The sequence below is a fragment of the Peromyscus leucopus genome, chromosome 8a (genome assembly GCF_004664715.2).
Source record: "Peromyscus leucopus breed LL Stock chromosome 8a, UCI_PerLeu_2.1, whole genome shotgun sequence".
Classification (NCBI taxonomy): Eukaryota; Metazoa; Chordata; class Mammalia; order Rodentia; family Cricetidae; genus Peromyscus; species Peromyscus leucopus.
The window spans coordinates 23,476,767-23,504,594 of record NC_051085.1 but is presented as its reverse complement, the minus strand read 5'-3'; the positions used below and the strand labels follow the sequence as shown (position 1 = coordinate 23,504,594).

Below are 27,828 nucleotides of genomic sequence, written 5' to 3'. Positions count from 1 at the left end.
TCAAAGCACCTAGCCTTGCTTCCCTAGCTGCAGGGTCGCAAGGCTAGTTCCAAGAAGGCCCACGGTTTAAGCTCACCCAATCACGGGACACCCTGGACCTAAGTGACCTGCAGGTAAACACACTAGCAGTAGCTGCTGTTGTACAAGGGGACTTCTGAGTCAGCAGCATTTACCAAGTAAGGAGTAGAAAAACCCCAAGAATGAGAAGGTTTACATACAGACATACCGAGTCACATGACATTCACCCTCTGCTCCAAGAATATCTAGAGGCAAATCCAGCCCTGGACTTTAACTTTCTATGAACCAGTAACCCCCTAAAGGCACTTTGATCTGTTTTCTGTTACTTGCTACTGAAATTTGCATAAGAGGTAAGGGTTTTTTTTTTTTTTTTTTTTTTCTCCACATGAATGACTCCCAAATGTAAGCTGGTAAGCTGTGCTTGGCTGGTCGAGGAGAAGCTGGTGGTTTTTATCATATGACAATAAAATGGACGCCTGAGTGTCTTGGGGCAAGATCATGAACCAATGAATGCCAGTGACTGGGTGAGAGACTGGCTTCTGGCGTGAGTTACCTACGTCATGATAGCCTTCAGTTAGGTCCTGCAGGGAGAGAAACACTTGGGCTGAAATGAGTCTGTTGAGATAAAAGCAGAAGTCGGCCAGGAGCAAATCTCTGTGGCTTGTAACAGCTGAGAGTCTGGTGACCTTGGTTAAACACCAACCTCCAGGACTCAGTAACTCACCTCCAAGAAGTTAGCTTAGGTAAACAGTAACATATTTATAGCTCTAAACATCTATACAAATGAACAAAGCCAATCTAAATCACATACCACAGATCAGTTATTTAAAGAATGAAAATCTTTAGTTGTTTTTTTAGGAAACCTCTTAGTTTTTGTTTTGGGTTTTTTTTTTTTGTTTTTTGTTTTTTTTTTTCAGTGCTGAGTGTCAAACCCAGAACCTCCCACATGCTGGTCAAGTGACCTGCCACCAAGCTGCACTCTTAACCCTTCATACTTCCTTAGAGCGTGAAGAGAATAAACTGTATTGTGACTGTACATATTTAATAAGTATAATCTACAATTTCAGTCATTTCGTTTGCTCTGTCAGTGACTTCGGACACACAGATAAGGGATTCTTAGAGTGCTATGGTAAAAGCCCAGTGTCTCTACTTATTTTTCTCAGGAAGCCACCAACAAGTCTCTTTTAATGAACGCTCTTCCACAGTGAATCAAAGTTCATCTTAATTTTAAAGGCCCTGCCATTTCTCAGTATTGCTTTTATGCGTGGTGACTCTTTTAAGTCATAGTTTAAGGCTTTAACGGTTAGCACGGGAGTTCTTTGAAAAGTCCCTTATTTCTCCCAGAGGAAACCATGTTACAGGACCTACAAACAGAACAGGGCGGGTGGGGGCGGGGGTGAGAGCAGGGTGAGACTTAAACCAGGTGCCACAGCCTTTTGTCCACAGGCAGGACATCAGTGCTGAGTTCAGAAGGGAGTGCTCAGCCCTTGTCTTAAAAGAAGCACGGGCTGAACAACCAGGCTCCTTTTATTAGGGACGTATTTTCCTTGGGATGTTACATGAAAAATGCTGGTAGCCAGTGCTGGGGGGTGGGGGCCAAATCCTATGTTCCTAGAGAAACTTAAGGCTCCACCTCTACTGAAATACTGAAAGATCAGCCCCAATACTTTGTGCCTCTGAGGGTCAAGATATCTGCTCACTTAACTAAACGATGTTGTGCATTCATTGTAATTTTTTTTAACTTTTCATGTTATCTTTAATGACGTTAAATAAACTGTGCAGATCACTCAACTTTATGAATGCAAATCAACAAATCACAAAATTTCTAGAACAACAGCAACAAAAAAAACCCTCAACAGATTAGAGCCAAAACTTTATACTGAGAAATAACCTCTTCTCTTGCCATAGTTTCTCAAAGTCGGAAAGTAATGTATATAAGACAGAAGCACAAAAACAAAACCATTCTGCAGTTCTAGAGAAAACCTGAGCCGAGTAAGAGAATTTTAGTAGGAAGAACACATGGCAGAAGAGAAAGGTGGCCCAGAGGCCACACTATGCTGTGAGAAGACAAGGCAATGATGTCCCACATGCCTGACATTTGGAGCATTAGGCCATTTAAAACAGGAGCACTGGGATTCCAGCTACCCTTTAGGAGTCCTAGTAAAGAAACCCCTGCACGGAGCAGGAATTCCCCAAAGGGGAAACTTGGCACACGACTTCTCTCCAATTAGGTGTGAATTTTACATAACCCACCAGGCAAAGCTCATGGGAAACTGATCTTTTAGCATCTAAAAATGCTAGATTCTCATAAGCCTTAATTCAAGGCTCTGTACTAACCAAGAGCAAACAGACTAGTTAAAGCCAATTGTTGTGGCCCCACAGACTCATTCCCCCACCCCATGGGAAAATTCCAAATGTAGGAGACTAACCAAGGGCCTGCTGAGTGTGTGGCTTTTACCTGAAAAGTTACAAATAGATGCTGGGATCGATTCACGAACACTTGGTGGGTTTTGTTTGTTTGGTTTTGGTTTTGATGAGTGACATATTTAGGGAGATTGAAAGCAACCAAAATTTGATCAAGGGAGGATACTTCAGTATCCAAAGTGACAAAGTGGAGACTAACTACCCTTTGAAGAATTATCCGAACAAGTACTGCAGAGGAACTTGCAAGCACATGGCGAAGAGACTGACGGGAGAGAGTGGAAGGGGTTACCCAGTGTCCTTGAAATTCTCAGGATGAATCTAAAGATTTGGGCCTTCGCTGACGTTTCATCTTACCTTCCTCGTATATTTTGGCTATAAATTGAATGGAATATGTAGAATTATTTAGTAGACAGGTGTGAAAGGACTGACCCAAAAGACACACTTGTCTCAGCAAAAACGAAGCATCCCTCAGAGTCACTGTCACACACAAAAGCTATGTACCTTCACGAGTGTGCACCTCCACAAGTGTGCACCTCTGTAAGTGTGTACCTCCGCAAGAGTATGCCTTCGCAATTGTGCACCTCTGTGTGTACCTCCGCAAGTGTATACCATGAGTGTGCACCTCCACAAGTGTATACTGCAAGTGTGCACCTCCACAAGTGTGCACCTCTTTAAGTGTGTACCTCCGCAAGTGTATACCACGAGTGTGCACCTCCACAAATGTATACTGCAAGTGTGTACCTCCACAAGTGTGCACCTCCGCAAGTGTGCACCTCCACAAGTGTATACCTTCGCAAGTGTGCACTCCCACAAGTGTGTACCTCCGCAAGTGTATACCACGAGTGTGCACCTCCACGAGTGTATACTGCAAGTGTGCACCTCCACAAGTGTGCACCTCCACAAGTGTATACTGCAAGTGTGCACCTCCACAAATGTATACTGCAAGTGTGCACCTCTGCAAGTGTGCACCTCCACAAGTGTATACTGCAAGTGTGCACCTCTGCAAGTGTGCACCCCCACAGGGTCTCCTCTTTGCCTGCCATCTTCCTCCTTCCTTCATGGAAAACACTCACTTACATTTGAACACAACACAAGGCCCCTTCTTCAGACCAGGTCTTGCTGCCTTGAAACTACCTATGCACACCACGCTGGTCTTGAACTCAGGCTGGGCTTGCCTCTGCCTCCCCACTTGTCGGACTAAAGGTCTGAGCTGCCACACTTTGCTAGCCAAGACTTTTCTGAAGTCCTTTCGTCTGCCCTACATCTTTGACTTCTGCCAATCACCTTGTTTCCAATATTGACTCCATTGCATCAACTTAATAAGCAACATATTACTACACTAGGCCACGCATTCTCTTCTAGGAAGTCCTTTGTCTACTTCCTATGTTAAAAGAGATAGAATGCATTTTAATATCTAGAGAATGCAAGGGAAATTGGCTCGATGGGGATGATACATTCTTCCAAATCAAATTCTTCCCTCACAAAGGAAGGAATGTCAAGAATCAAATGTGGCCTGATGGAGTCAGGTTTCACTGGGCAAAAAGATCCAGTTGAGCACACAGGAAAGTAAACAGCAGGCAACAGAAACAATGATGGAAAGCTACAGCCCTGAACAAGGAGATGCTTGTGAACAATGCAAAAGAGAATAACCTGGAAGCGTCAGGGATGCTGGATGCTGAAAGGATGGAGACAAGGAACAGGAGACTCACAGCCTGGGGCCCAGTGGATAAGTTAGCCCATGAGAGAGGTTAAGTCGATGTGATTTTGTAGCTCCAGTCCATTTTGTGGCTGTATCAAATAAATGTGTCAGCCACTGAAAAGGACAAAGTTTCCACGGCTCAGAGGAAAATGAAGCACAAGATGAAAGACCTAATCTCACAGGGAAGTGAGCCTCTCAGCTACAGAGTCATTACTAGTCAGCTCTGGAGCATAACAGAGAACTCAGAGCTGGCAAATCACTACCAATCATCTCTGGAGAATCCAAAAAAAAAAAAAAAATGTTTAGAAGAAAAAAAATACAAAAGTCATTTGGTTGTGAAAACCCCCCAAAATATCAGCTTCTAGGAATGGTATGCTGAGCAGTCTGATAACTTCCACAAAAAATAAACCAACAGGAATTAGACAAATGGTTTGTTATCTTTTGAAGGTGAATTACTGGGTGCTAAAAGCCAGATACCATGGGTTCTAGAATAAGTGGACACAACCACAGTTAGGATTGACAGTGCTGCTGGGTTGGGTATATTGAGACAGAGTTCACAGAGCAGCATGCCAAGGTCTCAACAAGACCATGAAAATGCCTGCCTCTGACTTTTAAGAAAAAGATGGCACCAGTTGGGCCATAGAATTTAGTTAAGGGGACGTACAGAAACGGACTTCTAGGAAATGGACACCTGTAGTTACTAACGGTGTCGATGGTATTAATGTGCCACAATGTGCAAACTCTTCCAGCTCCGTCTTAAGGATACAGCAACATAGTGTTCAGGTAGTGTGTTTCGGTTAAGCCAAAATATATTTTCAGTATTAAAAGTAAGCTTTACAATCTTTGGAAGAATATGCAGCTAAAATGAATTTTCTCTCCCTATATGGCGAACATAACTGTTGCCATTGGAACATAAAACATATCAATAAAAAAAAGTGTTATTCCTGTAAGCTCATCAATCAGGCCACGCCAAGATGGGGAAACCTTTGCCTTGGGTGTTAAGATTTCAAATCTTAGGATACTGAGCCTGGAAAAGAGAAAGCTCACGGAAAACAAGACACTGTCTTCAAACACATGTGGCAATGACAGCATTTAAGAGAGAGTTAACTAACTGAGTGTTGTGTCTAAGCAAAAAAAAAAAAAAAAAAAAAAAAAAAAAAGAATATGTAGAAGGGAAGAACATTTTAACTAAAATCTGAGAAATCTTTCTACTGGTCAGAATTCTTCAAATAAGGAACCAGGGACCTGGGGAGTTCCTGGGGACATTCTCAAAGCCAGGAAAGGTCAAGTCCACGCTGGAAAAGGCCTATTGTGATGTCCTTACAAGGTAGGCTAGACAAACAGTTTTTCAACTGAAGACTTTGCAATTAAGGAAGTTAGGCAGGGTACTAACTTCAATAAACATCAATAAAGTAGGAAGTTGACCCGAGCCTGACTCTTTTAGAAAATGTCATCTCTTCTCACCCCTCAGTGTCTACAGAACGTCACCTAATGATCATATCACCTGAAACTCTTAAGGACAGCTGGATTTCCCCATAGGATCTTCCTACAAAATGAACCCACTGTGGAACGCCATGCTCATGAAAAGCTCTAGGATACTCAGAATTCTGAATGCAAGAAAAGAAATAAGCTGTGCAGACCCAGCCACTTTGCTGTGTGGGGCTTATGTGAACATGTGGGAACAGGTCTGCTGCGGGCAGCTTGCTCTCAGTTCAAAGGAGAGAATGCTGTATCAGGCCCACGATGTTCTCAAGAGGCATCACGTTCCTCTACCAGCACAGCCACGGGGACCGTCAGGTTCAGCTGTCTTCAGTCGAAGCAGGCATGAATGACTGGTACTCATCTATAATAGATTACACTGATGTACTGAAATATTAAAATCAGTTTATAAAACACCTACTTATTTTAAAAATTCATGTCAGTAAGGAAAAATGTTAATACCTCCAGGGGTCTCTAATTCCTAGCATTAGCTATACATTCATTTCTTTAAATGACATATAAAGGTTCTATTCAAGCCGGGCGGTGGTGGCGCACGCCTTTAATCCCAGCACTCGGGAGGCAGAGCCAGGCGGATCTCTGTGAGTTCGAGGCCAGCCTTGACTACCAAGTGAGTTCCAGGAAAGGCGCAAAGCTACACAGAGAAACCCTGTCTCGAAAAACCAAAAAAAAAAAAAAAAAAGTTCTATTCAGTAAACTGAAACACAGAAATTCTTCAACTATCTTTAGACAGATACATGAGGCATATTATAGTAGTATCTTCTTAACATTTACAAAAATTTCTGGAAACAATTTAATTTTCAGGATTAAAATTCTGAATTTGGAGTTGTAAATTTCACCGCTTAAAATGTAAATGAATTTCACATAAGATACCACAATTGAAGTTTTTTAACTATGGAAGCGAGTTACTCTAATTATTTTGACACTGTATTTGGAGGACACTATGAAGGTAGTAGTTAGGAATAAAAGTTTGGGCATTGGACGAAGCAGGAAGAAGACTTGGCCATATTCTTGCTAGCTAGCTCTGTGACTGTGGTAGTTACTGTACATTCATGTCTGGTGCATTGCCTGCGAAAATGAGACAGGTACTATCAACTTCCTCGTGGGCTGTTCTGAGGATTTAGAGTGGACATATTTGTAAAGCTCCGGGCACAGTGAACAAGCAGCTAAAGAGAACTCATAGTACCACCGATCTATACACATGAAACTATCTAGCAGGTTACAGACCCCACAAGGCCAGGCTATAAATGATCTAGTGTGCATCATGGCCTGCTTGACCACCCTTGCTATCCTTCTGTCATGACACAGAGGTCAGAGTTCCCTGGGGGATGTCTGACGGGCTGTCCCTATTAGCCAACAAGCATAATCCCATGCCACCTCCTCAGTCTTTAAAAACACCCTTCCGTGGTTCCATCATCTCCCTCATGGCAAGGCAAAAATTTTCTGGCTTTCTTTTCAGCCAGGGTTCTAAAAGAATTGCCTCAAATCTTGGACTCCATTCCTATAAAACAGGCTTCTTCTATCTATGCACAGAGCTGCTTTTATTCAGTCATTGGCCAGTAACCTCCAAATGGTCGAGAGTGTGAGTGTGTGTGTGTGTGTGTGTGTGTGTGTGTGTGTGTGTGTGTGCACCCACATGTATATATCCCAACACTGGGAATGCAAACACTTTGCCACCATGTTTGGCTTTTCTCACACGGGTTCTGGGGATTGAACTCAGGTCCTAATACTTGCAGGTGAACACTCTGTTAGTGGAGCTATCTCCATAGTTTCTAAGTGGTCAGTTTTATCGGATGCTTTTCAGCCTTCATCATGTGCGTCAAGGTTTAGTCTTCAGTCTTTGTCTTATCTCTGTGTTGCTTTCTAAACTGCTGCTCCTTTGACATGTCCTGCTCATTTGGATGCTACGATTCCGATTCTTCTGGGCTCCTTCCACCTCCCTTTCTGTACTAGACCACTAAGCACTAATGTTTCCACTTGGTTCTATGCTCTGTTGATTTTATGCTCTCTGCCTATAGATCACATTCCTTCCCATGGCTGGGGCCAGGAACTCTTAAACTTCCATGTCAGCCCAAACCCACTCTGTGTTCTCACCAGACTCACACCCCCAACTATGAAGTTAGTGGTTCCACTGGACTGTTTCGCAAGCATCCCAAGCCTAACCCATGCCTACTGAAATTGTCGCGTTCCCTCTCAAACCTGCTCTTTTCATTGTTTTCCCTTTCCATACATCGAGTTATTCAGTGTAAGCTCGTCAACATACCCATGCAGCCTGGCGTGACTTGTCCTGATGTATCTCTTCACTCTTGACTGTTTCTTCTTTAAAGAATTCTGTTCAAGATGCCCTGACAGCTTTGCAAATACAGGAAGATTTTTGTCACTTTATGGCCTTTTCAGCTAAGTGTTTCCCCCAGCTAGAAGAGTTTCCGCCTTCTCTCCACCCACAGCCCTCCTTCTAAATGCAAACAACACTAGTGCATTCCGGCTCATACCCAAATCATTAAATAACACTAATGATGTGTACTGTCCATGGTAGAATATCATATGACATTTAAGTGCCATTTCTATCTAGAGATCTTTCTTTTTTTTTTTTTGGTTTTTCGAGACAGGGTTTCTCTGCGTAGTTTTGCGCCTTTCCTGGAGCTCACTTGGTAGAGATCTTTCTTAAACGTCCCTCCTACCTAAAGTGCCTGCTGCCTAAGTCCCTTCTATAATATCCTGTTTTTTTCCCCATAGTAAATGCAATTTCAATGGTTAATGCATTTGTGTTTTGCTTAATCTAATGTCTCTGTGAAAAGTACAATTTAGCAAGGACCATGCTTGCTTTGCTTACCACTGTACCCTCTGGGCATAACAGGTGCTGGCTCATAAGGCCTTAGATACTGGTGGTGCAGATCTTTCCTCCCACACATAAATGATGCCATATTGCAATCCAAACACAGTTATTACACGGCGCCGACAAATCTTCACATTGTTTGAGTCTAAGAACTGGAAGGAGTCTTACACAACTGTGTTGTGTCAGATAACATAAAGACCAAAATGGTCTCTCTGGTGCATTAAAATAAACAGGATGAAGAGGGTAAGGATTATGTATGTCATGTTCATAACCAAATTGATAACTTCGCAAGGTCAACGATCTGTTAAAGAAGATATACATAGGGGCTAGAGAGATGGCCCAATGGTTAACAGTACTGCTGTTCCCTAGCACTCACACGGCACCTAACCACCATCTCAAATTCAGCTCTGGAGAATCTGATATCCTATTTTGACCTCTCCATGCACACTATACACGCAGACAAAATACCCACACATAAACTAAAATAAAAATCTTTTTAAAAAGGCAATGTAAGTGTCTATATTTCATATAGGATCTTAATATTTTAAAATATATTCTTTTTAAGGTAATATATTTGTGTGTTTATATCTCATTTTTATACCTCAAATATACTCACTCTTAAATCCTTTTTCAGGTTTACTTATTCTATATGTATGAGTATTTAGCCTGCATGTATGAATGCACACCTTGTGCAAGTCTGATGGCCACGGAGAGAGTCTCATGCCGGAAGAGGACACTGCACAGTCTGGGACTGGAGTTGCAGATGGTTGTGAGGTGTCAAGTGATAGCTGGGAATTGAACCCGGGTCCTCTGCAAGAGCAGCCAGTGCTCTTCACCTCTAAGCCATCTCCCCAGGCCCCTAATATACCTACTTTTGTAAAGGAAAAACATCCGCATTGTCTATGTCTCAATGTCTATGTGTTATGGCTCAAAAAATTCAATTCTCAACCAGGTGTGGTGGCACGTACCTTTAATCCCAGCACTTGGGAGGCATAGGCAGGTGAATATTTGTGAGTTCAAAGCCAGTCTGGTCTACACAGTGAGTTCCAGGACATCCAGGGCTATGTAGAGAGACCTTGCCTCAAAATAAACAAAACAAAACAAAAATAAATTCTGTGGTTATCAATCTACTTAAAATTGTTAACAAAAGCCAAAGAAAATGTTCTGCCCTTAAGCACAAAGAAAATGGAGCCACTGAAATGGAGATTGCTTCTCCCACCAGGGACCTCAGTAGCCTCTGTTTAATCACCTCCTGGGAACACAGCAACTACATCAGCAGGCTGCTCTCTTCTGCTGACGAAATTACCCTGAAACATCACAGTGCATCTACCTCATATTACATTATGTAACACCTAAAACAACCACCAACCCGAACTGGAAATTGTAAAGTGTACAATCAACCCAGATAGCCTCACACACGTAGAAAACAAGAGAAGTGACTTCAATCATCCATGGCCGCTAATAAGCAAATGACTTCATCTATGCCAAAGAGGATCTATTTTGGTTCTGTTCTGCTTTATACTATAGATGTATTCTGTACAATTAAATGCCTTCAAATATATGGACAAATTACAGTTGCAAAAGCCAGAGTAGTGATTCAGCGGTATTTTTCTTTAGTTTAGAAAGAATATTTTAAAACACAAATAAATAGCCTTTGGGTGCTTCATAAATTCAAATGGTTATAATTTGCCATCTACCCTACCAAGCATTCTAATAAACTAATAAAAACATTTGAAAATTTTATTTATATAATCCATATTCATCTGACGGTTTGTCATATCCAAATGACAGGATGACCATTCTTCATATCCAAACACTTCCTGTCTCATCTTACAGCCATTAGGCCACACTTCTCATCTCCCTAACATCAGGTCATCAATGACTCCTTCAAATTCTAAAATCAGTTTCATGTGCCAATAACAACATTGACCGAGCAAAGACCCTTTCCTTCCCCTCTACCCCTCCTGTCTCAGCAGCCACTGGATGCTCTCTTGCTTCAGAGGAAACTGAGAAGTTCCTCCACCCAACTCACTCACTTTCCCTTTTCCCCCAGACCACTGAGATGGATGTTCGCTGTGGCTGGCATCTTCAATTGCTTGGAAGGATGCTGAATCAAGTTTGCAAAGCATGGACCAACCTGTACCTTGTCAGGTCTCCTTAAACCTGGCCTGCTACCCATTCCAGTTCTAACTTGATTTATGTTGAGGAGGACAAAGTGAGAACAAGTAGGCAAGAGCGCTGTAGGCTCACAATGGACAGACCACCAAGGAAAGTGCAAAGACCGGAAATTGTTAAAATAATTCCATCAGTCTCAGAAAGAGAACTACCAGACAGTTCTCTCCTTTGTGGCTCCTGGTATGGTGATATTTTATCTGTGTATCCCAATAAAGTTTATCTGGGGATTAGAGGAAAAAGACAGCCACTATAGTAAACATAGAGGTCAGGCAATGGTAGCATACACCTTTAATCCTATCACTCGGAAGGCAGAGATTCATCCGGATCTCTGGGAGTTCAAGGCAGAGTCCGGCATGGTAATACACGCCTTTACTTCCAACACTAGATAACCATAAAGGTCTGGAGGTCTGTAAAGATAGACAAGAGGTGACAGGGCTGGGCAGGAAGAGGAAGTGATGTAGCTGGGCAGACAGAGGAAATGAGATGGCAGGGCACAGAAAGACATATAGGCATGGGTAAACAAGATGTAGGTCTCTTTTAGCAGAGAATCTCCAAGTGGTGAGGACACGGCTGGCATCTTTCTGCTTTTCCGATCTCTAGGTTTTAACCCCAATATCTGGCTCCGGGTTTTTTTTTACTAATAAGACTATTGAGCACTTCGTCTTACATCCTGGTCTTTATAGACCCGTGAAATCATGTATGACAAATGACATAGAAGGAGAACTGAAACTGTCTGGAGAGGAAAAGCAACTAATGAGAGGGGGAGGGGAAAGAAAGGGGAGGGTAACAGGGTGTGTGGGAGGAACATAATCAAAGTATACTATGCACTTGCATGAAAATGAGAATGTCTGACGTAACACTGTATAATAAAAAAATAAAATAACCCGAGCCCTAACCCTCCGGGTCATCTCCATATTGAGCTGTAAACAAGGAAAGGAGAAGTGTATAAAAATGCCCAAGCACTGCCTTCACTTTCATGACAGACATGACTAAGCTTACAGATCCCACACTGACTACAGAGACAGAATAAAAAACAAGGGGATTCCTGTCAGACCACGAAATGACAAGGTCAGAAGACTTGGTTGGTGCTATTGCCAGGCGGTCACTTTCAAGTCACCTTGGCAGACCACAGGTTCTCTAGCTTGTTCCAAAGTTCTTAAGAAAACCTGTGTATGAAGAATGAGAATACACATATTCAGTACTTTAATACACTTCATCATTTTATCGTTCAATGGGTGATTCCCACGTGTACCGAGAACTCAAAAGGTTCTATCAAATGCCAATCTACATGGTTTCAGGAAGAACCCAACACGGTGTGGCTGAGAGGTCAGATGAGACTCCACTGAGACTTGCATCTGCCACCGCTTAGTTCTGTGACCCTGCACTGGCGGCATAACACATCTAAAGTGTGACACCTTTGTCAGTAGGGATGATAACAGCAACTACTTCCTGGGGTCAGTATGAGGTTACACAAGAATGCAAACCAGTCTCTGTCAAACAGTTAATAATCTACAAACTACTATTCACAGCAAACACCTCATGACTGATGAGTATGGCACATGGGGCTAGACTTTTGTAAGAAACCAAGAAACTAGACAAGAACTAACAGTAAATAATATATAAATAAGGCAGAGAAATGGACAGAGTTATTGGATATACTTCCAAGATTGACTGTGTCAAGGGTCCCAAGAGAAGGTTGGGAATGGTCCTCAAGGCTCTTAACGCCCTCTGTGTCCAGTGTGGGGGAGAAGGAGAGGATAAAGGAAACTGGAAAGGCCTCAAGAGGTCAGTGCCACACCTTAAGATGGGTTTTTCAGAGTGATAGTCACGCTATAGGATATGAGAAGAACATGTGGATGTATACAGAAAGCAAGGTTTTGAGAGAGCAAAGTATAAGAAACAGAGAAATCAAAGGAAGAGATAAAGACGGAGGGGTTAGGAGAGAAGCTAAATGATGCTAAACCACAAAGGTTGGGACACAGATGTGACATGTCTGAACCCTGCCCAGGAACACTCATTTGCCAAGACGCTTGGGAGAGCACATGATTAGGACTTGGTACCTGAGGATGCTGGGAGCAGTTGGTATATGAGGATGCTTGGAAGACTTGGTACATGAGGATCCTGGAGGACTTGGCACATGAGGAGGCTGGGAGGACTTGGTACATAAGGATGCTGGGAGGACTTGGTATATGAGGATTCTGGGAGCAGTTGGTATATAAGGATGCTGGGAAGACATGGTACACAAGGATGCTGAGAGGACTTGGTACATGAGGATGCTAGGGGGACTTGGTATACAAGGATGCTAGGAGGACTTGGTACCCGAGGATGCTGGAGGACTTGGTACATGAGGATGCTGGGAGGACTTGGTACATGAGGATGCTGGGAAGACTTGGTACATGAGGATGCTGGGAGGACTTGGTACATGAGGATGCTGGGAGGACAGCTGTTTATTGGAATTTTCAGATCCAAGGTTTTGGGAGAAAAAGAGGGAAATTTCTAAAGTTGGATGTGGTAGTGTATACTCACAATTCCAGCACTCAGAAAGCTGAGGGAGAAAAATGGTTAAGTTGGAACTGCCTCTGGGGAAAAAAGAGGTGGGCGGGGGGGATGAGATTTCTGCTAAAATCACCAACATCTGAGTTGCAAGTAAGAGCTATGAAGTTCCACATAGCTGGAGTACAAAGCATTTTCTGGTCCATAGCTTAGTTGTATCTTATGTACTATATAAATTATATTTATATATTAAATATATAATATATATAATGTATAAATTCTATGAGGAGTAGTATAAATCCTCAGTTCATAGCCTTGAGACAAAGTGATCTCATGATCACAGATAAAACATTTGCATACATAAAATAAAAATAAATCTTAAAAAAACAATGAAATACAAAAGCATATACAAAGTATACTCATGAGTATACACACACACACACACACACACACACACACACACACGCACGCACGCACACATACGCATGCACACACAAATAAATAACTCAGGAATAATAGTATGTGAATAGCTATTCACACTTATCTTCCCTGACAGTCTGTCATTTCATCTTGGTCTTCACTGAATTTTATGACTAAAATATGTTCCTGGACAAATTTCAAGAATTATACAAATTCCTTGAATTTATATGTATTTTTCTTACAAGAGACATGTCTTGCTATGTTGCCCAGACTGGTTCGGAATTCACAATCCCCCTACTTCTCAACCTCAGGTATGGGAATACAGGCAAATGCCATCGCACAAGCACTTATTTTTACAGTATTTTTCTAAAGAGCATGTGTTTTAAAGTCTTTTAGAATTAAAATAATATATGTACATGAATGTTTTCCTTGCATGCATATATGTGCACCATGTGTGTCTCTCGTACCTCTGAGTTCAGAAGGTGTTGGGTCTCCTGCAACTGGAGTTATGGATGGTTGTGAGCCACCATGTGGGTGCTGCAAACTGAACCCTGTCCTCTGCATGAGCAACAAGTGCCCTTAACTGATGAGCCATCTCACCAGCCCAAGTCGATATATTTTAGTGCACTCAGTCCTCTTAACATCCTCATTAAGGAGGTAGTATTATTACACCCATCGTAGAGAAAAGAAAACTATCCCCGATACCCATGTCTAGTAAGTAGCTCTATGGAGCAGAAACCCATAGGAGGCCCCAAAGCAAAAGTAGCCTGAGCTTCCTGGTAACACTGGTATAGGGTTATAGGTTAATTTACTGGTCTTCTTCTAGGACATGGGGCATCCAGACTCACCTGAGATTTCAGGTTAAACACAACTGTTATTAACTCTTAGCTAACTTTAATATGGATCTGTGATGCTGCAGTATGGGAAAACACTTTTAGAAGGTACTTTTTGCATGGCTACTTTTGAACAAATGTATTAATGCCTATTGGATAAATAATTTCAAAGATACTCAACGGTGAAAAACAACCTCATTCCCAGGATACTAACCAAAAGACCTTATAAAACAATGAAGTTTTTTAAAAGTCAATTTACTCTCTCTCTCTCTCTCTATATATATATATATAGATATAGATATGTATGTAAAAGAAATTTTTCACAAGTCATCTATTTTGACAATAAATAACAAATGCTATTATTTTCTACTTCATCCAGGTTACCCACCATAATCCACTCTGAATAGACATTCCCCTAAAGCAGAAATATAAATGGTCAACAAATACATAAAAAATGGGGTTGTTCAGGTAACTCAACACGACAAGGCACTTTCTGACACACCTGATGGAAAGAGTTGACTCCCTGGGACCCACACGGTAGAAGTTGTCCTGAGACAACCTACTTTGCTGATGTGCAACCTGCTTTACACTCAAACCCAGACGCATGCACACAGATAAAAGCAAATAAAAATAAAACAAATAAATACAAATGTTCGGTATCATTATGCATCAGGAAAATGAAATAAAAAAAACAATGAGATGCCATACGATTGACTAGTGAGGATGTGGGAGATAGAAAACTCACACAAACCATTGATAGGAATGAAGATTTGTGCAGCTACTATGGAAACCAGTACAGAAGTCTCAAAAGCCTGGGCACAGTCAAGCAAGGTGGGGCACTCCTGTTTGGGAGTTGAGACAGAATAATCAGAAGTTCAAGGCCATCTTAGGCTATCCTGGAATTTCAGAACAGCATGGGCTGCAAGAGAACCTGTCAAATAGCTAATAGAGGAGATGTTGAACTCAAAGGAATAAATACAATAAGTGTTTGTGGTTATAGACATGTCAGTTACTCTGATCTGACCATAACATATCACACATATGTGTTGAAATGTCACCCAGTATCTCATAAATACACACACACACACACACACACACACACACACACACACACACACATACATATGTATATATGTATATATATATGATTATGTTTCAATTAGGGATTTTAAATGCTGCTTTCATCGACTGAATTGATTTCATGACTGACCTCCCCAGTGGGTTGTAACCTACAGCTTAAGAAGCAAACGGTCCTTGGAATTCAATGCAATTGCTCAGCCTGCCCCTGCAAGGAAAGCAAAGCACATGGTTCTAGCTGCTAATGGCTGAGTATTCACAAGCTTGTTTTTAATCACCAGGAAAAAGTTAATGATTTCCTGGAAACATTAGCAGGTCAACCTTGACCGTAGATGTTTTCCCTGTAATGAACAATCATAATACATAAATATTCCCTCAAGAGCTGCCTGGTCGGAACCCCATCAAGGAAAGAGGAAAGGAAAGATTTAAAGGACAGTGCAATGCATGTGAAAGTTTAATTGGAAATTAGTAAAATGGTCAAAGGAAGCAATACTTTTGAAATATTCTTAATATTTTTAAGATTAATGAAGACCGCTAAGTACTAAAAACCTTACGGTGATAAACATTAAGACTCATTAACCATTCTGTTCTGCATTAGAGAAGATGTTTGCCATATGCTGTCTTTCACATGGTCACCAAATATTTAATGCTGGCTATATGCCAATCACCGTGTTGGCTCATGGGAAGAGCACTGAACCATTACAGGGTCCTCTCCTGCCAGGTGGCATTTTGAGAGGAGACTGACTAAAGACAGCAAACTAATCAGAACTATGCAGAATGTGTTCCCGACCCCTTAGGCAGATCTGTGGGCCACTCCAGGCAAGCTACCCAACAGGCAACCTGGATGGATCTCTGAATCGATCAAATAAGATTCCAGTAAAGACCACTAAAACATTTTACCTTCCAACTTAGGTACAGCTTTTACTACTTAGCATATTCCAACACTAACATGGTGTTCTAACCCACCTGTCAGACCAGGTAAAAGAATACTGTGTGCAAGATACACTGAGACAACACGAAAGGGGATAAAACAGCTGGAGATGAACACAGCTGGATAAGGGTGTGGAATTCAGAGTCTCCATTTGAAAGCTAAGTGATCGCAATCTTTAATTTCCTGAACAATAGGTTCCTCATTGCATTTAACCTACGCATAAGACCAGTGTGTACATAAAGCAAATGTTTGCAAAGGCACTTTGGAAGTACCAGTAAATGTTCGCATTCACCATTACCTTGTGTGAGCTGTAAGCACAGCGAACCTGATAGAGTAAAATGAACAAGTATTAAGAAGGTACAGTTAACACCGACCAGATTCTTAAAACTGTTTTGTTTTCTTCTCATCTATCAATATACAGTCAAAACCTGTGACCTGATGGCTATCTGAGCCCAGCTGGTAACTGGTTTCTCCTTATATTTCAGACATATTGTGGACAATCAGACCTCTACCAGGCCACAGCCAGAAGGGTGAAACAAGCTACAGGCTTAAGTTTAAAGGGGCAACAGTTCACATGGCACCACTCTGCCCATAAGGCTCTTTCTAGGATCCAGTACTGCTCTGTGGGGCTGGAGAGGGAAAGGATGTCCCTCTGTCCCCACCCAGGGTGGCAGCCCAGCCAGTCAGAACCATCCAGGTGATGCCTTCCACACATAAGGGTCTGTATTCAACCTCAAGGGTAAGTGAGGCCTTGTGTCAGGTATATTTCTATATTTCTGTCTATTATGAGAAACCACTCATTTTAGAAAGGACGCAATCTCTCTAAATTTAGAAAAAGAAATCACAGCTGGGCGCTGGTGGCACACGCCTTTAATCCCAGCACTGGGGAGGCAGAGGCAGTTGGAATTCTGTGAGTTCAAGGCCAGCCTAGTCTACAGAGTGAGCTCCAGGATAGCCAGGGCTACACAGAGAAACCCTGTCTCGAAAAAAGAAAAGAAAAAGAAACCACTTAAATTCAAACCCTATCACAGAGGTAAAATATATAGACTGTGCTTCCTAGCACCTTGGTTGGTTAATATTTTAATATTAACAATACTATAGATGGATAAACTTGACCAAACATAGCACAAGACATTTGCATAGTATAAACCAGATACTTTGAAGTGGTCTTTTATAAGCAACTTGAAATTCTAGAAGCTAGGATGAATTTTTCCAATTTAATTTACAATGGGCTAAATTAGTTTTAAGCTGCCAGGATTGCCCATAGATGTCTGTTCCACCCACACTGTGAGGATTAGCATGTCACACAATGTTAACCTGAGTTAACCTACAACAGAATTCTTCAAACTTTTTCTACATATAACTCCTTTTTACTTGAGGAACTTGTATGTGACCTTGGATATGCAGGTATTATAAAACACAAATACACATTAAACATTTACTGATAGTAAATCATAAATTCACTTTAAAATAATTTTTGGTACATATAATTTTATCATTTATTGAAGATGAAGGCAATTTTACATATTAACAAGACAGGTGTTTGTTTCTACATTAAGGATTAACTCTTGGCTGATTACTGTACATTCAGCATTTTCAATATTCTTCAGAAGAGATCCACATTTTTACTTTATATTTGTCAAGGTGGAGAATGTCACTCCACAAATACACAGCTCAAAGTGTACAGGTATATTTAAGATACCTCAGAAACTACTGTATTACACATCTGTCCTAATCACAAGCTCAATTAATGATTTTTTTAAAGTTAAACTCAGGTCAGCAATTCAAACACTAGTTTTTTAAAAATCAAGAGTCATGGGGTTGGAATGATGGCTCAGAGGTTAAGGGCACATACCACACTTGCAGAGGACCTGAGTTCAATACCCAGCACCCACATCTGGCAGCTCACAACTGCCTGTAAATCCAGCTCCAGGGGATCTGACTTCCCTCTGTCCTCCTCACTCATATGGAGACAGATACATGTATACATAAATAATAATAAAAATAATTTTTAAAAACTAACTATTATAACATAGTTTAACCCAAAGACATACTAACTTGATACTTACATGCTAAGGAATAAGAGTAGGAAAAAGATAAGTCTTTGCTTTCTATAATTAAACTGTGTTTCTACAAAAGCAGAGAGCTTGTATAAATAGTAAACACACTGCAGTGCACAGCATACAACAGTCTCAAATCGGAGCTGAGGTGTTTCAGGCCACATTTCCCAGCACTCAGTGGCACAATGGCACACACACACACACACACACACACACACACACACACACACACACACACACTGTGTGTTCAGACCCAAAGGCTGCAGGGAAACTGTATGACGCAGCTGCGTGATATCAAACTGCCCGGTACACCCTGGAATTCATGATACGTTTGACTTGGAGTTACATTTTGGTCATTCTAAGTCAAGAAGTCTTTTATCGGTGCCAATTTTTTCAAGACCTCCACATTCAGTTATCCCCCATCAGGGGTGTGGCCACAGTTTAAGAAGCTGCACTCTGCAAACTGCCACAAAGGTGCCACTCGGTTCTAAGCAGGGTTTCAGGGCACAAGCTCGGGATGGGGAGACAAAGGTGGGCTCAGCTGCTGCTTTGCTGCCGACCTGCTATCAACATCTTTAGGCCTAAACTTCTGTAAGAGTCAAATTTTATTTGGGGATGAAGATTATATGGATTTGTTTTCAAAGCCTTTTCCCCATCAAGGCATGGAGGAAGAGGTAATTACACTGAACCCTGGAAAAAGATGCTGATCACAGATAAAGGTGATCAGTCCCAGGCCTCCGGCTGCCTCAACATCTTCCTGGTAGTGCATCTCTGGAGCGCCTCCTGAGATATGACAGTGGCTTTGATTACCAGCACCGAATCTAAAGTGCCTTGTGACTAAGGCAGTACAATTTTGCCTCACAGGCTTAGGGCCCAACTGTAAAATAGGTGGAAAATTCAGATTTCTCAAGACCCTTTGGGCAATCTAATTCACTGCATCATATTTTCTGGTACCTAATTGGACTACCTACCAGTGTCCCTGGGAAGCATATGGTTCTAACTTGGCTTATTATATAACAGTTCCTTCTCCCTGATCTCAACAGCAGGAGCAGCTCACAGACTGAGACCAGCCTGTGGGGATGAGAACTGCGTGAGAATCAAAGTGCAGGTCGCCATGGGAGGAAGGCCTGGGATGAACTGTCTGGAACTCTCTGCACCAGCCCGCCTTCCTGTCTACACGGCCATCTTGGTTTCTCTGTCAGAACGGGCAAGTCTACCATGCACCCTTAAGACAAAAGTGAGTGGAGGGGACTTGAGGACCATCTGTCTAGCTCTGACTCTCCTTGATGCGGCCCCTCTCCCAGTTAGGATGCTTGCTTCTTCCAAATCATCTTAATGTGGGTCTCATCTGGGCTGGCAGGATGCCTAAAAGTACCTGTCGTGAGGCCTGGCAACCTGAATTCAATACCAGGACCAACACGGTGGAAGGAGAGAACTGACTCTGGAAAAATTACCTTCTGATCTCCACATGTGCACTGGGACATGCATGTGCTCTGTGACATGCATGGGCTCACATACATGCACATCAAATAAATGATACAATAAAAACTTTAAAATATGATTCGTATTTAGCAACTAAAGAACTGGAAAGGACATTTCCAGGACCCGTCCGAGGCTGTTTAGTGAAGTGACCTTCACTGTGCGGGTAACTGGAAAGCTGAGGACGGCAATGGCCAGGTCAGAGGCCGCCAGTGGGGGTGCAGCGTTATCTGAGGGGTGAGGGTGGGGGCGGGGGCGGGGCTCCAGTGTGCTCTGTACTCTGCATCCTTTATCATCGCAGCTGCTGACAGAGGTGGCTGGGACCACACCGCTGGCCCTGACAGGGGTGGGTGAGAGAGGAGACGGGGTGGGAGCGGCAGTTCTGCTTCTGGTGATAAGCAAGGGAGGAGGCGGGAGCCAGCCAGTCTGGGGACGGCAGACCTCTGCACACCACGCAGTCCTGCGGAGTCACTCGGGGTCAACTCGCCTGCCCCGCCAGACCCTGCCGAGGTACAAACCTGTAACCCTCCCGCCGCGGTCCTCCCACAACCCTCCTGCAGCCCCTTCCCGAACCTACTGGAACCTTCCACTTGGGCTAATGTCATCAGGTAACCCTTGATCCCGAACCACTATATTTCAAAGAACTTTAAAAAGGATTTTTACTTTTATTTACTTTCCTGGGTATGTGTGTGGGCAGGTACACGCTCCAGCACTCCTCACGGAGGTGACAAGAGAACCCACCGTGGGAGCTGTACCTTCCACCTTCCCACCGTGTGGGTCTCAGGGATGGCATTCAGGTCACCAGTCCTGGCGGCAAGCGCCATTACGCCAGCACTCAAAAGATTTAAAGACAGCCTTGGGGTACAGTTTAGCAGCTGTGTTTGTTTAGAATATTGGAGGCCCTGAGAACTATCCTTAACACCCTCCTCCCTCCCCCACCTGTCTCTCTCTCTCTCTCTCTCTCTCTCTCTCTCTCTCTCTCTCTCTCTCTCTCTCTCTCTCTCTCTCTCTCTCTCTCTCTCTCTCTCGCACGCACACGCACACTCAGTATAGAGGAACCCACATGAAAAATCACAGACTACAAACAATATCAAATGAGTGTGGAGGAGCAGGAGCCCTATTCGGCCCTAATTCAGAAATACCTGCATTTTTAACACATTGGGAAGGCAAGCCATCAGGGCCACACCACCTAAAGGTCTCCCCAGAACACAGAAGGACAAAGAATAAACTTATTCAATAATGCAGTTCTTCACTTGATGACGAGTTTTGTTTATTTTTGTTGTTGATGTTTTGGGGTGTTTTTATTTTCTTCTTTCTTTTTTTTTTTTTTATCTTGAGACTGGGTCTCATTGTATTAACCCTGTCTGGTCTAGAAATTGCTATGCAGACTCACTGTCCTCATACTTGTAGGTATCCCGATACCTCTGCCTCCTGAGTCTGGGATGACAGTTATGCAGGACCATGCCTAGACTTGCATTTGGTTTTTTCAAGACTTGTTAAGGATCAAGGGGTTAATAAATACATAGATACATACTTGGAGTCTACAAATTCTTTGCAAAGACATGAGGAAAAGTCCCAAGGACCAACCAATCCAACTAAACAACTACATCAAAACTCCACAAAAGCTCCTGATAACCAGGTGGCCAAGGTCAGGCCATCCTAAAAATTCACCAGGACTTAGGCAGAGTAAATCCACTTTCCCACTTAAAGAGTTACACAGCTATATTCCAAATCATTAATTCAAAGGGAGATTATTAAAGTATGCTTTTTTAAATTTACTTTCTGGAGGCAGGGCCTTACTCATAGGCAAAGCTGGGATTGACTACTGGGGTCAACTTCATGTTCAACTTGAGACGCTCCTGCCTCAGTCTCCTTCCATCTCCCTCAGATTCTGGCGCTAGGAATACAAGTCTGTGGCACTATGCCCATTTAAAGCAGACTCTTAAATTTAACCTTGCTGTAATTGAAGAGCACATCAATGGAGGAGGTTTGGTAAGAGAGTATTTACCAAACACAGTCACACAACGCAATGAAACCGCATGATAAAATAGCACACACAAAAATTGTGGACTATTTACTAACAAGGAAAGGGGGGGAGCGGGGTGGGGGGGCAGGGGAAACAGTTTGAAAGCAGCTTGGGGCCACTGGACACATACAGTGGCAGCAAGCAGAGCAGGGCAAATCTTGCCTTTTCTTTTCTCTGAACACATCAAGCGGTTCCGGTGAAGTATGTGATTTGGTTTAGAGGAAGACTGTGATTGCATCAGGCTGGCCTTGCCCTTGGCCTGACTTTGCGCTCCTTCAGAGATTGCTGGGACTTGCTTGGACTGCCCTCAAGTAGACTGCCCCAGAAAAAGCTGCCCTGTGTTGTCACAAACCGGCTCTCAGGTAAGTTCCAGTGGGCAATTCTTCCTTATGGCAAAGCGAGGTTCATCAGGAAGCATTTGGAAAGATGTATACTCTGGAGGGCTCCTCTTCCTTTCTTCCTTTTTCCCTTCCTTCCTTCCTTCCTTTCTTTTTTCTTAATTTTTTTTTTTGGTTGTTTAACTCTTTTGTAGAGTCCTTTTGCTGTTTTGCTTTTTAATAATGTCGCCACTTCCGGCTTTCATTGTATAGCTGAACCATAAGGTGACCTAACCTCTCTCATGCTCTCTCTCTTTCCCTTCCTCTCTCCCGTTTTCTTCCTTCTCCCTCTCTCTTCTCTTTCCCTTCCTTGCCTTCTCTTCCCCCTCCTCTTTCTCCCCCTTCTCCCCTCTATCTCCCTCCCTCTCTCTCCCCATTTCCTTCCTCCCCTTCCTCCTCTCCCTCTCCAGCTTGCCCTCTGCATTTCCTAGTGACAAATCTGTTAACTGCTTTTGAAGTCCCGGTGATTTTTTTAACCTTGATCTAAACCCCAGAAAGTGCCAAGGTCACACGGAGGCATTGTTAGCTCTGTATGCCTTTTCCTTTGACTGGTTTTCAGAAGAGGATAAGCTACACGCATCACAAATAAGTGGATGTTTATGGGCTGAAAGGCTATGCCTTTTTCCAGTGTGAGTCTGCATGCTGGTTTAAGGGGCTCCCTTTATATTTTAAGGATAAGAAGTTAACATGGAGCAGGTTGTTCATCATCAACCAGGTTTTAGCAATGGGATTTGGACATCACTTTATAGCCAGAATAAAAAACATTCTCACTTTTAGAACTATCTCCATAGGGCACCTGTAGAAAAAAAGGAAAAGAGAGCAGGGTGGGGAGAGCCAAGAACCCTGAATTCTACATCACATCCAAAACTTAGCTCAAAATGGAACAAAGCTTTAAATACAAAACAAAATATTATATATATATATATATATATATATATATATATATATATATATATATATACCTACCTTCAGAAAAACAAAGCAAGAAGAAATAGCTTTAGAACCTAGGACAGGGACAGAAATGTCACATTTGACACCCGAAGCACAATTCACAATCCACAAGAGCAGAAACTGATGAACCAGACCAGAACACAGTTTAAAACTTTTGTTCTACTAAAAGAAAAACACAAAGCAAAAAAAAAAAAAAAAAAAAATTAAAAAGAAATAAAAACAAGCCATTGCCTCACCAGAATATTTGCAAACCACACATCTCATAAAGGACTATACATAAAATGTGTAATAAGTCCCCCAAATTCAACAGTAAAAGCCAGGAGATTCAATTTAAAAATGGGTAAAAGACATGAAAACAAATTTCACTGATGATTTAGAGATGGTAGTATTCATATGAACAGACACTAAGCATTAATTAAAACTGCGATGAACTATTACTGCACACTCTTGGAATGGTTAACATAAATACCGACATCATCAAATTCTGGTGACAGCGCAAACAGGGTCACTCATACATGGCTGATGGGAATGCCATGTGCTACCACCATTCATTCTGGAAAAGACCAGCAGTTTTTTTTTTTGTTGTTTTGTTTTATAAAACATGAATTTATTAGTTGACCCAGCAATTGGGTATTTAACCTAGAGAAATGAAAACTTTAATGTTCACACAAAAATTTATAGATCAATGATAACAAGCAGCTTTACTTATAACAGCCCAAACCAGAAACAAATGTTCTTCAATAGAACAATGACTAAAAAGCTAACATCCTCCATCCATGGAATAGAACCATTTAACACACAGGAATAAATTAGCGATAACTAATACACACAACAGCGTGGATGGATCACAAGTAAATTACAGAGAGAATAAAAAACCTAATTACCATAAGTTATATAGTATATGAGTTCATTTATAATAGTATTGAATTGAGAAACTGGAGCCTAGAAATTCACTAGTAGTTAAAAGAGTGTCAGGTAGAGTGAAGGGCAAGAGAATGGTTACAAAAGGGCAGGACGCAGTATCCTCTTTTAGGGACCAGTTCAAGTTGACTGTGACACTGACCAAACCAATCTACTCACAAGACAGAACTGCATATAACTAAATATGTGTGCGCGCACGCGCGCGCACGCACACACACACACACACACACACACACACACACACACGCTTGTAAATCTGGTAAACTAAACAGAGGTAGCACTCCATACGAATGTCAGTGTCGGGCTGGGCAGTGGTGGTGCACACCTTTAATCCCAGCATTTGGGAGACAGAGGCAGGTGGATCTCTGTGAGTTTGAGGCCAGCCTGGTCTACAGAGTGAGTTCTACAACAGTCAGGGCTACACAGAGAATCCCTGTCTCGGGAAAAAAAACAAAAAAACAAAAAAACAAAAAAACAAAAAAACAAAACAAAAAAAAAAACACATCAGTTTCCTAGGGCAACATGTTATTACTAAGGGGGAAGTGTATGAAGAATACAGGATTTCTCACACATGACATCTATCTATAAGGAAATAGATAATTATGTCAAAAGAGTTACACAGTTCTTTCCCTAAATGTACCAATTTTCTAATGGCTCATCCATTATAAGGCTGACCTCTTCCTTCCCGTGTTGTTACTCTCTCTAGTCCCAAGAGCAGGAAACATTCTGCTATGATAAAAACTCCAACTCCTGCTTTTCCAAGTGCCTGATTTGTGATTTATTATTCTGACTGGGACATGTCCTTTGGAGAGAGCCCTGTGTTCGAATATTGACTCCAGTGCTGCACGAAATGGACAAAACATTTTCTGAGTCTTCTGTTCCTTGCTTGTTAAATGGAAATAAAATAACCTATGTCCAGGGCTTATTTTGACGATGTACACTAAAGTACTCACACACAGTAAATCATCAGTCTATCGACCTTTCTCACTAAAAGTCTTAAATCTAGCTTAATTTTTGGATAAATACATTGACAAAAAACAAACAAACAAACAAACAAAACAACAACCCACTTTGGTTTTAGTTTTAAGGCTTATATTTAGAAAATGGGAAATGCATCTTTAGAAGCACAGATTGCAGGTTGGAGATACAGTGAGGCTAAATTCAGTTCTTAAGCATACCAACTTAGGAGCCCATAATGATGACTTGACACCCAGGCTCTCTCTGAGGCCAACCGTATTATTGATCATTTAATTATGACTAGTGCGTGACAGCCAAGCAGTGGCGCAAACCTGTAACAAGCAGACACCAGATACTCTATCATCAAGCACGCGTACATTAGAGGAGCAGAAGCCTTAAGACATGGGATTCTAACGACATCATCTCACCCATTCCACCTACAAAACACGTGTTTTCTTAGTCATGATTCTCTGTAATGCTTTAAATGTGTCGGATTTTAAATCAGTGCCCAGTCAATTAAATTCCTGACCGGCAGGAGCTAAATACCGAGGATTAACACTCCAGGGAAGCCGCTGAGCACAGAATTCCATGCAACCCACAGGTTAGCACAGGACTACAATACCCTCCAAGGGGCTGGAGCCTCAGAGAACCATCAACTTAGAAAGACCGTCATTCCTCAGACGCTAACTTTACAAAGGACAAAGGATATTTAACTTCCGTTGGTCACTCACCCTCCTGCAGAACAATCATACAGAACACAGAGTGCCGAGTAATTCTCAAGGCCAAAGTCCTTTCGCATGTTATTGTTTTAAGCCACTGATATAATTTTGCAAAAATAAATGCTTACCGAGCAAAATAACTCTGTTTTCGTTCCTTCTGTTCCTTCTTCTCCTCCTTGGTATCCATAATACACAACCAAAAGTGCAAAGTACTTGGAAACGTCCTTTTTAATCAGTGAGTCATATTCCTGCAATTACAAAAAAAATAAAAATAAAAAAAAATAAAGCAACTATGAGTTGAGAAGTTTACAATGGCTAATAGGCAGAATAAAGTAGAGTAGAGTTACATGGTCCAAAACAAATGAAGGATAAACTTTAACCAGGAAATGGTCACATGAGTCAAGTCCAAAATGCAAATGGGCTGAGAATGAAGCAAACCACAACACTACCATGAGAATGTTTAAGCCACAAAGCAGACTATGGATGGGAAACCAAACTGAAACGCTTTCTTCATAATTAATGATTTCAAAACGAAAACTCCCACTGACCAGAAGACTGAGGGGTAGGTAGTGCTGCATGATGCTACTTACTCACTAATTTTTTTAAAATACTCTGCACAACATCTCCCTTTCCTAGTAATGCATCATAAATCGTTCTCACAGGTAAGTATGAAGACGGCTCACTTAGGTGTATTCCAGAAATGCGTTTTGCTCAAAAGTAAACCAACGTCAGTGTTCTCTTTTGCCTTCAGGAACATGTCAGCAAGAACACCCCGCTTGAACAAATGTGGAAATGAAAGCACAGAGGCTCAGGAAACGACTTGGGAAGCGGTGGCTCTCTGCACTTGCTCAGCCTCTCTCCGGCCCGACATCCTCCACTACACTTATTGCAGTAGTGTAAACGAATTTAAAAAAAAAAAAGCTTCTTTCTACATCAATCGTCCCCAAATACCACTCCCGTCATGCTCTTCCTCCTCTGCTCAAAATCCTCCCTGTCCACCCACTACCAGCTTCAGCAAGTCGATTTCCTACTGCGCTCTCACACTCACCCAATCTCACGTGTGTCCATCGATCAAATTTCAATTTAAAGAAAGCAAAGCATGTTTCTAAGATAAAATTGTTTATGTATTTATTTCAATTGATGCATTTGTATACATAATATACATTATAGGAAAGGCACTATTATACATACTGGAGTTCCAGCTAAATGAGGCATGAGATTTGCTCTAATGGAATCTACTGCCATTTGCGAGGCAGACACAATATTGCAATATTATGAGACATTCACCGTTTCAGAGGAGACACAGGTGCCACAGATTATGGGGAAAAAACCACCACTCAAACCCAGCATCCCAAAATGTATGTATCTCAAAATGCCATGTTGGACATGAAAGCATGCATTTTTTGTCAATTAAGAGCCCTATTGTTTTAAAATTATTTTTAATTATGTGTATGAGTCTGCTGTGTGTGGGTATGTGCACGTAAGGGGAGGTACTGGAAGAGGCCTCAAATCCCCCCCCCCTCCCCGAAGTTGTGAGGTGCCTTATATGGGTGCTGGGAACCAACCACAAGCATTCTACAAGAACAGTATATGCTCTTCATTGCTGGCTCATCTTTTTAAACCCTAAAACTCTCAACATAAACAGACAAACCAACCCACTCGGCCTTAGATAGCCCACGTGATACCCTTATCTCACATAGTAAGGACATTGGCATGAGTGTGGGCTTCCCAGCACAGGCAGAGGAAAGTGGTTCAGCTGGAACCAGAGCAAGAGAACAGAAGAGCTCCCTGCTCCTCCAGTGCCAAGTGCGCAGCACAGTAATGTGGGACTGAAAAACAAGGCACGGGAAGGACAGGGGTCATGGCAGGAAGATGCCTTTGTCACGCTAAAGAGCCATACATCATCCCAGCTAGGCATCCCATGCTCTCCACTCG

At 42.1% G+C, this 27,828-nt stretch overlaps 1 protein-coding gene and 1 long non-coding RNA gene across 4 annotated transcripts in view; one reads left to right on the top strand and one right to left on the bottom strand.

Annotated features, from left to right (window-relative positions):
* Nucleotides 1-27,828, bottom strand: part of Ncoa7 (nuclear receptor coactivator 7) — a 150,503-nt gene that overhangs the window by 99,625 nt on the left and 23,050 nt on the right. For all 3 annotated transcript variants that reach the window (XM_028868335.2, XM_028868333.2, XM_028868336.2), the window contains exon 2: nucleotides 26,022-26,141. In XM_028868335.2, coding sequence (XP_028724168.1) covers nucleotides 26,022-26,080 — 59 coding nt within the window. In that variant the 5' untranslated portion in view covers nucleotides 26,081-26,141. The remainder of the gene's footprint in view (nucleotides 1-26,021; nucleotides 26,142-27,828) is intronic.
* On the top strand, nucleotides 20,252-26,839 carry LOC119086861. The gene is made up of 3 exons (XR_005090234.1): nucleotides 20,252-20,550; nucleotides 22,157-22,330; nucleotides 26,645-26,839. It is a non-coding gene; the product is annotated as an uncharacterized LOC119086861 (long non-coding RNA).